A 13,063-nucleotide genomic window follows, 5' to 3' on the forward strand; every position below is an offset into this window, starting at 1 on the left:
CAGATCTACTTGAAAGGTTTGGTAATCTTGCCTTCTTTGATTTTCTGGAGCACTTACTGTCTGTATGAATCATTTGGCATGGGTGAATTGTCCTGCGTCTTTTCATGCATGTATTTCTTGTCTATACACCTAAAAAGTGAGCTCCTGGAAGGAAGTTCACTGTAATGCTAAGCCCAGTCAATGCCTGTACAACACCTGGCTGCCTTAATCATTGATTGGCATGTGCATTTGCAGGGAGGAGCCTGGAGAGATACACTTAAAACCTTTATTCGTTGATTTACAAAATGTACAGTATTTACAAAATTTAGGCATTAATCCCATATTGACATGAATGCTGTGGGGAGTCTAAAAATAAATAAGGGGCACATAGGTTAATATACACATGTGGCTCTTTGCACTTCAAGCCGTCACCTATGGTAGGATTTAATGGAGGATTTAATGTGGTAGAAAAGTCAGATGGATGACCAGTCCTGGGCCTTCCACATGAATGGCCATTCCTTGGCTCCTTGAGGCTGGGGATGGTGAGAAAACTACTTTCTTTGAAGAGAATGAAATGCCAGCCATTCTGATAGGCATATGGGGCACACACAGCCACATCTGGGTCGAGTTTGCAGGTACCCTGTGGGTGGCAGATGAGTCCTCCCCGCTGTGGACCTGGTCCCTGCACACCAGCCAGGGAGGTTTTGGAGTGGTGCTTTCTCCAAGAACCAAGATTTGGACTTTCTGTCTTATTCTAATCACATGCAGTATTTAGAAAGTGTCCGTGGAGAGTGACTCATGCAGAAAAATGTAGTTGTGGGTATATACAACATCAAATTGTCATTGTCTTCTACCATCTTCAGATGTTGGGCCAACCTGTCTCCTCTTTGACAACAAGAGGAATGAATGAGGAAGCCATGCCTCCACCCCCTCCCCCTAAAGAAGAAAAAAGAAAAACAAAACATCATCTGGGGACACACAAGTGACATCCTGTAGAAGCAGGGCTAGACAAACTCCACAAGATGGACAAGTGCTCATGATGCCTGGAATTTTTCGCATGGGTGGCAATTCCACATTCCCTTCCTCTTCAACCCCACCTCCCCCCATCTAACCTAAACTGGAAGGAAAGGCTTCACGTTGTCGAGCTTCTTAGAGCTCAGTACCTTCATGTGTACAGTGTAAATACCAGTAACACTCCATATAGGGTTCTTGCAGGGACCACGCGACCCAAATCATGTAAAGTGCTTAGCGTAGTGTCTGGCACATAAGACGTGCTTAATAAATGTCTTGCTTTCTCCCCCTCTACTTCCCCCACCCCAAGGGTAAGCAACATATGGCTAACCCTACCCAACTCTGAATTAAGGCCATTTGATGCAATGCAGAGTCACTGCTGTCAGTTCATGTTTGGTCCCTGAGAGGGGCTCATTTTCTGACCCCGAGACCTTTTCCTGTGCTGGTGGTCAGATGGACCATGACAAAACTATCCTCCTGACCAGCAAAGACTGCACCAAAGTTCATGCAAATGTGCCCCCTAACCCTGCAGAGAAACTAGTGATGTCACCCCATCCCCAAATACTTCTGGGACAACACCACTGAGGAGACCATGAGCAAAATCCTGGAGGCCAACATATTACTTACTCTTGCTCACAACGTTAACTTTTTTTCAACACTGGTGCAAGTATTATAGATAACGTTCCATAAACATATATTACACGCTCTACCACTGTTGAAAAATATGTATTCTAATTTGATCGTTTGCTCAGAATAAAGAATCTTTTCAATATATTTTAGTTTATAGTTATGCCATACAAAAATAAATATTGTATAAATGATTTATAAGGAAGAAGAAAAATGTGTAACTTGAGGTGCCAAATATATAGGAAGGATGGTGAAAGTTTTACCATATATTTCAAAAGTGATCATCTAAAAGAAATAAAAACTTCTCACTGGGTCTCTTTACTAGTCTCATCATCACCCCACTGTTCCACCTACTGCTCATTCTGGATATTAGGTCTTTTTTCCTTATCAATCTTGACATAACGTAATACAGAACCTTCTCCCTGAAGTCCTTGGGGACTTGGAAGAGGAAGAATGGGGAGGGCCCTTTGGCAGCATAAATTGCAGATGAAAGATTTGGTGGAGACACTTACTGGGTCCTCACAACAAACTAGGATCAACTCCACACATCTTCCTTTTGTCTTGAAATCCTCTCTCTGTCTCTATTAGCTACGCCTGAATAGTACCCCATGATTGGAGGAAATAACCCCTTTCTGCTTTCAGACTCTTTGGTCACCTATTGGTCCAGGTATAATCCAGGAATTCATGGAGCACAATTATGCGCCAAATCAAGGCCAATTTTGCCAGTTACATGAAGGGATAAACGGCCACCTTATGGATGCTATTTCCATTAAGTTGGGAAAATTTTCTCCAGCCATCCCTCCTCCCATACAATAAACTTTTATGATTGCCTACTTTATGTTTCACACAAGAGGAGGGAATGTGGTTCCCATCACTGGGAGAAGATTAGGACAATTAAATTGGACAAACTGCTTGCTATTTTTCTAAGGACTCGATCAGAAGCTCCATGTAGAGTCCACTCATTTGGGAATCAAAGTTTTAAAACTCTAAAGCTATAAATGAATTCATGATTGGACCTAACCCAGTGGTCCCATACCTTTCTCCTGAAGAACAGAGATCTATATGTGTCCACATACCATCTAGTCTGACATCCCCGAGAGTCTCAGAGCCTCCCGTGGCTTGTGCATGTATTCTAAATTAGAGCTCTACATCTTAGTAAATGCAGAACTATTTCTTGGAGGAAAGACAAAGGTTTATGGAGAACTCAGGGGCTGTGCTGGAGGCAGGCTGCTTTGATGAGGTCTTGGACTTGAAATGACTACATGGAAGCAATGTTTGTTCCTCATGGTAAGTGGAAGTGCTTGGCTATGAAGACGTGAGTGCTATGGTTTTACATGTGTAACTACGGTCAGGCCAATGACTCATGCATGACCAGGGACCATGGAAATCCTGGTGGACCACTACTACCCATGGTGCCTGTGAGCAACTATAATGTGAGTCCCAACCACACCCACAAGCAAGACACTATCACTGACATGCAGTGTGGGTGCCCGTTTGTCTGATTTATGGGTGATGTTGTGGCAAATGTGGCTTCAGTTTCATTCCGGGGGAGTGGCAAATTACAGATATTTCCTTCACAACAGGAAGTGCAGACCTGAAAGAAAGGAAAAGAAAAAAGGGTGATGAGAAGATGGCAGGCCTGGGAAGGAGACGGAGGACCCCCCCCCCCTTTTTTTTTTTTTTTGCTTTTTAGGGCTGCACCTGTGGCATGTGGAGGTTCCCAGGCTAGGGGTCAAATTGGAGCTGTAGTCACTGGCCTCTGCCACAGCCACTGAGCAAGGCCAGGGATGGAACCCACAACCTCATGGTTTCTAGCTGGATTTGTTTCCATTGCGCCATGATAGGAACTCCTGAGACAGGGATTTCTGAAGGCACTGTCTCCCTCAGAGCCAGACTCACATGAAAATTACCTGTCCTACAAAGGACACACCAGCTCTGCATTTAAGGGGATGGGATGAAATTTCACCTGGAAGCAATATGATCAAATAAAGCCCCCTGTCTAGACTAAACTTCTAGGGATGTGGGTTCTGTTTTGGACATCCTACCCTGTGGTTATTACAGTTTACAGTCTTCCTAGTTCTCACCTCTTCCATCTGTGAAATGGGAATTGTAATACTTACCTTTCCCAGGGAGGATCTCATGGTAAACTTTCGTTTGCCAAGTTTTCACAGCAAAAGTGAAGTGTTTACAACCTGGCTAATTTACATTTAAATATTATTCATTAGAACTGTCTGCATAATTATTTCCATTCCCATGGATGAACTACAGTTTGAAGGGTTTCCATTTATGCAATTACTCCTGCTTTATACTGCTTCCCTCATGCTTCAAAAGAAAAAAAGTAAACCCAAAGGATTATTAACAGAAATCATTTTAGGCCAAGGCTACACAAAGTACAGTAGCCGCAGCATCAGCTGGGAACTGAGTAGAAATGCAGAATATCTAGAGTTTCCTGGTGGCCTAGGAGTTAAGGATCTGGTATTGTCACTGCTATGGCTTGGGTCACTGCTGATCCTTGGCCTGGGAACTTCCACACGCTAAGGGCACAGCTTAAAAAAAAAAAAAAAGAATCTCAAAACTCATATCAAATTTAGCAAATTAGAAGCTGCATTTTAACAAGATCCCCAAGTGATTCATGAGCACAGTAATGTTTGGAAAAACTCTATGATGCTTAATATCCTATGCAGTCATTATCTTGCAGAGATCTGAGTATAGTCACAGTCAATATGGGCTAGGAAGATATTATATGTTGAGGAGAGAAACTAGGGGTCAGAAGTGAGTTTGGATTCTGTCTCTTTATTTAGTAGTAGCTCTATCACCTGAGCACATGACTTCACTTCTCTGATCTCTAGCTTCCTCCTTTGTAAAACCGCCATCATTATGCCTAAGAGTCAAGCCATGCTTGGGGGGAGGGGCAGAGGTCAAGTTTAAAACCCTTGGGTTTACCTTTCACATTTCAATTATTATGTATGATAATTATTTCTCAAACTGGAAAAATTAATTTAGTGTATTTGAAAAATTGCTTGAAAAGTGGGTGTCTTCTTAAGAGAAGGAAGCCCCCATGAACCGTGGGAGTAGGAGGTGCCCCCAACCACCAGGAATGTAGGTTGATGGGGAGAAGTGGGCAGATTCCAAATAAAGGTCAAAGGCTGATATAGAAGATCATGCATATAGCCTGCCCGGAATGACTGGCGGAAGAGTCGGGGCATTCCCCGTTCCAACTGTGAGTCAGGCTGCCTTGCTCTGAGTCTTTATATTCTCCTTCAAGGCTGCCTTCCAAGTTTGTTTTACAATGAGTACTTCTGTCCAGGTGCCAGATGAAATTTAAGAGAAGTAAACCCACAAGGAGACGGTTCCCTTCTCATACGCTCAAATGACTCAGGAGCCAATGAATACCTTCCCCAAATCAGCATCCCAACAAAGACACAAGCCCCACTTTACAAAAAGTTATCAGAGTTCCTATTGTGGCTCAGAAGGTTAAGAAACCGAGTATCCATAAAGATGTAGGTTCGATCCCCGGCCACGTTCAGTGGGTTAAGGATCTGGCATTGCTGCAAGCAGATGCAGCTCAGATCCCAAGATGCTGTGGCTGTGGTGTAGGCCAGCAGCTGCAGCTCCAATTTGACCCATAGCCTGGGAACTTCCATATGCCTCAAAAAGACAAAAACAAATGCCAAAAATTTATTAAAGCTAAATTGCCTTGGCTGTCCTCAGCTTAATGAACTGTTAGTACACTTGCAATGCCCTACCATGAGCGCATAACCAGTCCCTTGCTCCTTTTCTTTCTGGTAGCTTTAGTACTTTCTTCTACATGAAGAAAGGGCTTACAATAATTTTCAGTAGACTCTTCGTGCTGTGTTTACATAATTTATACCAGTAGCCTATGCCCCATTACAAGTTTTTACTCTTTTAACACAAACAGGAAAGGAAGCACCTTTTCACAATGGCATAAAGACAGTCAAAACCAGCCTACAGGGATGGGGGAGCAGTAAAAATTTGCTCATGAGCACTGGTCGGGTGTGGAAAGGAAGGCTGTCTATGCTGTACCGTCACTTGCTTTGTTGCCCAGACCTTGTGGCCTTCATGCTCGGAGTCCCTGCAGCCAGTGGACAAGCAGTCTTCCAGTGGAACGCAGCGCTTGGTGACAGAGATGCTGTTTCCTGTGACTTCCATTGTGTGCTGAGTGTAGCAGTATCTAGTCTCTGTCAACAGAGAACATATATTTTAATTGCGATGGGAAATGTTGGCCCAATCTGCCTGAATAGGAGTGTCAACACTAAGATCTAACAGCAGAGGGAATATATGCTGTGTTACGTTTGTACCGGATCCCAAAGATCTTCTTGGCGAGATCCACTTCATGGAGGTAGAAAGGAGACCTTCTGAAGGACACTGGTCTCTCTGCCCATATAATCTCCATAAACCAAGACTCGATGCTATCACTCTGCCTTCCAACGAATTCTGCCACAATATTGATTTTTACTTTTTGGAGGGGGGAGAAGTTTGGAGTGATGATTTAGGATGTGAGAGTCATAGCAATTTTCAGGAAGATGAAGGGGTGAAAAAGTTCAAAGAACAGGAGGTTAAAAGAAAAAAATTCAGGCAGGTAACAAAGATCTTCGAGGAGAGAAAAGAGTATAGCAGAGACTCTGTGTGTGTGTGTGCGTGTGTGTGTGTGTGTGTGTGTGTGTGTCTCCATGCAAGCCCCTACACCTGCTTGGGAAACAGCTATTTCTGAGTAAGACAGAATGATTAAAAATAGATTCATTGTATCTGGAGAAGATGACTTTATCCAGAAGAAAGAACTTCTTGCCTATGAGCATAGCTGGATCCTACAATTCATGACAGGAGAAAACTAACCCAACCACTGGAAGTGAGAGGCATATTTTCTTCCTAGCAAGGTTTTGGTATCTTTCCAAAAAGGCAAATGAAGACCATGAAGTCAGTGTCTAGAGTCCCTCTAAGTCTTTGGCGTCTGAAAACTTGAGATTTCTTCCAAAACTCTATGGAGAATTTTTTTTTACTTGCAATTTAAGGACTAAAGAAAAATGGCTTTGTCAATGTAATTCTTTAAGGCCTCCAGGCAGTGCTCAGCTTTCTAAGCCTGGGATTTAAGAGAATGTTTCTGCTTCACTTTCAGACGGGAAAAAAAAAAAAAAAAAAGGATAATTCTTAAGAAATGTCACTGAGCTGTTTTTCATCCATATCTTGGACCCAACTTTGCATGCTTTATACATTTTGGATATTTAGTGGCTAATATGGAATTATGACCTTCTCAGATATTATTTATCAGGCAATCAAAATTCCCCTCACCAAAGTACTAACATCAAGAGAAGAAAGCACAGGAATTTTAGGCCTTGAGAATGAGCTAATACAGACCACCTTGACCCAGCTTGGGAGACACGAAAATTCAGGGGTTTTACTCTTCTTCCCAGATTCCTCCACCTGACAGGAAGCTGAGAGGCCTGATTGACTCTTGCTAAAGGCGAAGATTTGCCCAAGAATGATGTGTGTACCCAGGCTGAACCTGTGTCAATGCCATCCCCTAAATGTTGTTCCTACACTGCACCTAAGTAGAATTTCATTATTTGGGGTCAGATCAGCGCTGTCCCTGGCCTGCTCGGGATCCTAGGGAACTCTTTGGAGTTGGGTAAGAAAGGTCACCCTATGAACTCACAAGAAAACTTGAAAGTCTTGCAGCTGGCAATAATTCCCCCAAAGCTCTAAAATGTTTTAAAAGTGGAATGTTCTTCTGATGAAGAGGAGGTAGCATGCTTTTTTATTTATTGTTTAAGCCTTTAGCAGGATTTAACAAATGGAGGCCAGTGCCCAGAGAGGTTTATCACATCTTCCAAAGAGGACTGGTTTCCTTGTTTAGTATCAGACTTGGATGTTTATGGCCTTGTTAGGGACACTTTTCTCACCCCCACCCCAACTTCAGATGTTCAAGAAAGCAATAAAAACAGGAATGTTCTTATCTCCTGTCTCCTCTTCCCGCAGACAACCAGGAGCAGCTGCCAGAAGTTTTATTGCTCCAAATGTAAATCTGAGCAGATAAGATCATACATTTATGGAATAAGTAAATCATTACATGGCTTCAGTTTTGGAAATTAGGTTTGCCCCTCAAGTATGGAATTATTTTAAGTAAAACTTAAAATAACTATTGCTGAACTTCATATAACTACTTTTGTTCATATGTTTAGGTCCATATCAAACTTTCTTTTATTATTTGGAAGCTTATTCCATTGAATGAAAGTAGAGACAACAACTGAAGAATCTTCTTTTTTTTTTTCTTTTTTTTTTCCAGGAAACTACACTAAAGCCCAGTATCTAATAAGCCAATTCTTGCCATATTGGGGGGAGAAGGACAATCAGTAATGAAGCTGAATAAGAATATTTCTTACCCCTCACCAAGTCCATTCCATAAAACAAAGATAGAGTTGAGAACATCTCATTACTTCCAGCAGTGGAGACCTCAGATCTGAAGCATCAATCCCTTGAATGTACTCATTCTTACCTCACAAAAACTCTAGGTGAGTTATGAAATGTAATGTCAAAAAAAGTTCTGTGGTTAAATAAGTTTTGGAAATGCTCAATAAAGTTGTACAGGTTTCTTTAGTGCATAACTTAGGAGCCTTGACTTTGCATTGTGATCTCCAAGGGGGGCGGGGGCAAGCAGGCAGAATTTCCTGAGTAGAACTAGGTGAACCACATGTGGCTTATCACTGGACGGTGGAATTGATTAAAACAAAAACAAAAACAAAAAAAAACTGAGTTTCAGCCACAGAGTCTTGCTCTCTGAACATTTTGAATAATCCTTGGGTTGGTAATGAGGTTATATGAGAATCCAGCCTGCTGATAACTTCACACTAAAAGGATTTCAAAGGCTTTTATCTAAAAGATAAAAGATAGATTTGAATTTCTACCAGGCTAGTTTCAGCCTCTAAATCTCATATTCTGCAACTGCATGGAATTCCCAGAGTCTGTGAAACAAAAGTCTTCTACAGGGAGACTCACAGGAATTCAACTAAAATCTGAACTGGGTAAGAGAGCTGAGTCAACTATTGGAAAACACAAAATATAATTTTAATGAACTTCACACACACACAGAAATTCCAAACCCTAGTTCTAATAGGCTACACCCTATGTGTCCGATTGCCTAAAAGAGAGAGAAAAAAAAAAAAATCCACTCTTATGTAGGCAAATGAAAAGTTTGTCTGTTTCAGCCTGGAGTTGGTCTGAAAATAGTTGACAATAAAGAAATCTTCAGGGAGTTCCCGTGGTGGCACAGTGGTTAACGAATCCGACTAGGAACCATGAGGTTGTGGGTTCGATCCCTGGCCTTGCTCAGGGGTTTAAGGATCCAGCGTTGCCATGAGCTGTGGTGTAGGTCGCAGACAAGGCTCGGATCCCAAGTTGCTGTGGCTCTGGTGTAGCCTGGCGGCTATAGCTTGGATTGGACCCCTAGCCTGGGAACCTCCATATGCCGGGTGAGCGGCCCTAGAAAAAAGGCAAAAAGACAAAAAAAAAAGAAATCTTCACTGGAGTTCCCACTGGGGCTCATTGTGTTAAGAAACTGACATAGTCTCCATGAGGATGTGGGTTGGATCCCTGGTCTCACTCAGTGGGTTAAGGATCTGGTGTTGCCATGTGCTGTGGTCAGCTCAGATCTGGCATTGCTATGACTGTGGCCTAGGACAATGGCTACAGCTCCAATTCAACCCCTACTCTGGGAATCTCTCAATGCCACTGGCACGGCCCTATAAAGAAAAAAAAGTCTTTCCTGAAGAGCTATAACCCAGTTGTGGGGCTTGTCTCCAGTTGAGCTGGGGATCACATTTATATTCCTTACTTAAATCAAATAACAGATATAGAAAGTGCCACCAAGGGAACATGCCCAGATTTCCTTTACTTTCACAAAAAAAAAAACCACTGAGTGGCATTGAAGCTGGAACCAAAAGGATATGTGTCCTTCTACCTCTAGATTGCTCTTGGCCTGACTTTATATCAGCAATAATTTCCAGTGAAGATTCTGCCTTCAAGGGAGGCATCTGCACTTCATAATTAAGAAGGAACATAAAATCCTTGGCGGCTTAGGTATCCTCCACAGAACAAGCCTTTAAAAATACCCTGCACTGTTTTTGACTTGACATTTAATTCCACCGACGCTTAATAAACACTTACACCATCCCTGTCTCAAGGAGCTCTTAATCTCGCAGCACAGAGAAAAGCACAGGCAAAACCACATAGACCTGAGCACGGGACGTTCAACTTTTGTTTGCCTTCACCAATTCCTTCAACTGGTCTCTCATAGAACAGGATTTCAAGATCCTTTCCCATTCCGGTTCACAGAGTCAAGAAAATTGCGTAGATTTTTATAATGAGCAGTTGATGAAATTAAGGTTATTGCAAAGGAAGTGCTCAGGGACCAAAGACCAAATAGAAGCTGAGATGGTGAAGCAACAACAGTCCATTATGGAGGGTGTCTTAAATTCTCATTTCTGTGTGAATCTGTAAGTGCCAAGTGCCACAGGCAATAACATGGAATAGAGGAGAAAGTACTTCCATAACACCCATTTTGAGTCAGAGTGACAGGGAATTTGAAATTCAGCCAATCTCCCAAGCAATTTGGGATGCAAGCTTATTCCATAGAGATACAATAAATATTTAAATGAAGTGCTTTTTTTCACTTTCAACCAGCCATTTTCATATCATCTAATCATTAAAACCCTGTTGAATATACCACAGAATAAACCAACAGAACACCAGGAATGTCCCAGAAAGCCAGGGTGTCTTTCCAAAGTAGCTCCTGAATTGCCCTTAGCAAGACTTTTGGCAGTCCTATAGCTGCTTCACACAAATTAATAATAAACAGAAGAAACAAATGCAGGCTTAGTCAGTAGTGTTCAGTAGACACATTTTATATTTTAGTCTAATAATAATGGCATTATTTTCACTCTTAGAAAAATCTAACAGTGGAGAAAAGGTAGTTGGCTCATGGGAAACGAGACTGGACAAGAAGGAATTACCTTTTCTCAGGTTACAGCTCTAGCCCTCACTCCTTAGCAGACGTTCAAGGCCCCACAAAATAGCCTGGCTCCCCTACTCTGCTTTTACTGTGCCCCAGTATGTTCTGCTGTGCCCAGTATCAGTATTCAGGTATCTCCCGTCCCCGAGCCCACCTGGGTACGCTCCACACCTCTACTCTGAGTGACTTCCCGGAAGACGCCCTTTTCACTCTCCCACCCTGCAGCTCACCTGCAGGGCTGCTGCCACCTCCCCAGCCCCTGATGCTGTCACTCTGTCACTGGCCACCTCTGCCCCCCAAAGAGCAATTCTTCCCTTAAACCAGCGAATGCCATGTTTCCTTTGGTCCTTGCCTTTGTCTTGCTATTTTTGACATTTGATATGTTCAGATCTTATCTCCCTGGCTAAACTGTGGGCTCCTTGAAAGAAGAAACCAGATTCCTATCTTTCACCCACATCATCCCCCTAAGGGCCTGGCCTGGTGGTTCTGTGTCAGGACCCTCAGGGTGTCACTTTCCATTTCTTCCTATAATTTTTCAGGACACAAAACTAAAAGAGAGAAAGGGAGGGGAGAGGAGAAATGGTGGAAAGACCTGTGATACTTCTAGGTATCTGTCCTTTAGACGGATGGATTTTAACCTCAAAACAAAGCATCAAGACCTCTTTTCTGGAGAGGAATTCAGGCAGAGAGCTGTGGGTCCCTGCTTTCCTTCTGTGACAGGGATGTACCTGTACAGCTTCATACTTGGACTGACTGGGCCTCTGTGAAATACAGCCCAAAGACCAGAGAAGAGCACTTCACTGTCCCTCCTTTTCTGCTGCATCATCTGTGCCAGCACAATATTGAGAGAAGTGCAGTCACATTATCTGAACAGTAGCTCTGACCAGTCACAACAGTTTCAAAAGCTCATCTGCCAGCTTCGTCCCAGCAGGAACCAACCTAAAGGTTACTGGCTACCCAAGCAAATCATCCTGGTTTTGTCCAGAGTCACTATTTACAGCGGTTCTTAAATTCTGCTGCATATTCAAACCACCCGGTGAGCTTTTAAAAATCCAAGGGCCAGGGGACACTCATACTGTTTAAATACGAATCTCTGGGAATGGACTGAGGCATCGGTGTTTTCCCCTATGATTTGAATGTGCAACCAAATTTGAGAAGCAATGATCTAAACAGGTCCATCAGCAACCCACCCAAATGTTGACTGGGGATGTTAGAAAACACTGCAGGTTCCGGGCTGAGTGTGTGACCGTGGAAGGCAATGCATTCAGGACTTTTCTTTGATTACCTGGGTGGCTGGACACCTAGCTTGTGATTAAGCCAATCTTCAGTGTCTCCATGCTTTTCTACTCCCTGCGGTCTTAGGGGCCCTCACTAGCATGACTACCTCAAAGTAAACAAGAAGAACCTAGAAATGACAACACTCCATTTTGCTTTCTATGAGTGGGGAAGGGAGCTCCCTGTGGTCCTTACCCCTTACTGCTCATTAGAGTCACCTGGGATATTTAAACAACTGAGGCAGAGAATGAATCTCAGAGAGGGGGCTCAACAGATGTATAGCTGTAGTTCCTAACACCTGGCTTCTGGAAGGCAGCATCTGGATTGCTGTGGAATGCTTTAGAAAATGGGCCCAACCCAGATCTACTGAATCAGAAACTAGGAAGGTGGGGGAGGATGCAGAGATGGGGGCAAAAATCTGCATTTCACTAAGCCCCCCCAGGGAATGGTGCTCATGCTAAAGTTTGAGAACCACTGGTTGAAGCAGAATACAGGTCTCCGTGATTTGAAAAGGCCCACAGGTATTTCTCCTGGGCGGTCCGGGTCTCCACTCAAGCTCATGGGTTAAATAAATAGTACTGGCTTAGATGGCTGACACCTGTCCTTCATGGCAGTTTCCATGCTCTCCTGATGTCCAAGCCTCCAGAGAAAACAGAGTGTCATCCACAGGGGTGAATAGAAGAGCTCTCGCATTATGTTGAAAAGTAACAGATTTGGTGTTGATGTGTTCAGTCATTTTAACCACTGAATTAGATCAGCAGTGAGGCCCGTCTAACTTCTCGCTCAAGCATTTTTCAATAAAATATCCCAATCTCATCATCTCCCCATCGAATGAATCAACTTTCCTTCCAACATAAAACAGCCAATTAACAGTGACTTCATATCCAAATATAACCACCTTTTTATTCAAGAGGATAAAAGAGAACTGAGTGTGAAGATGAAGCATCTACTTCATCTTGAAATGGGCCTTTGACTCAAAATTTCATGCTCTGATTGGGCATCCACCTCGCCCTTCAAAGAGAACTTAACAGTTTAAAAAGCACAGGGTTTTTATTTGTGCAATGATGACATTTAGAATTCCAGCTTTCATGCAGTCTCAGGATAGGACCCTCCGGCAAGATATGTAATAAATGGGGCCTTTATATGAAC

The 13,063-nt window shown here is 43.0% G+C and overlaps 1 protein-coding gene across 4 annotated transcripts in view; it reads right to left on the minus strand.

Moving 5' to 3' along the window:
• Positions 1–251: 251 nt before the first annotated feature.
• LYPD6 (LY6/PLAUR domain containing 6) overlaps positions 252–13,063 on the minus strand; it is a 120,124-nt gene continuing 107,312 nt past the window's right edge. For 3 of the 4 annotated variants that reach the window (XM_047771960.1, XM_047771959.1, XM_047771961.1), the window contains 2 exons: positions 5,662–5,816; positions 252–3,211 (listed from right to left, as the gene is read on the minus strand). In XM_047771960.1, the coding sequence (XP_047627916.1) occupies positions 3,044–3,211; positions 5,662–5,816 (323 nt within the window). In that variant the 3' untranslated portion in view covers positions 252–3,043. The remainder of the gene's footprint in view (positions 3,212–5,661; positions 5,817–13,063) is intronic. The other variant, XM_047771962.1, reaches the window with a different exon arrangement.

The sequence above is a fragment of the Phacochoerus africanus genome, chromosome 3 (assembly GCF_016906955.1).
Source record: "Phacochoerus africanus isolate WHEZ1 chromosome 3, ROS_Pafr_v1, whole genome shotgun sequence".
Lineage (NCBI taxonomy): Eukaryota > Metazoa > Chordata > Mammalia > Artiodactyla > Suidae > Phacochoerus > Phacochoerus africanus.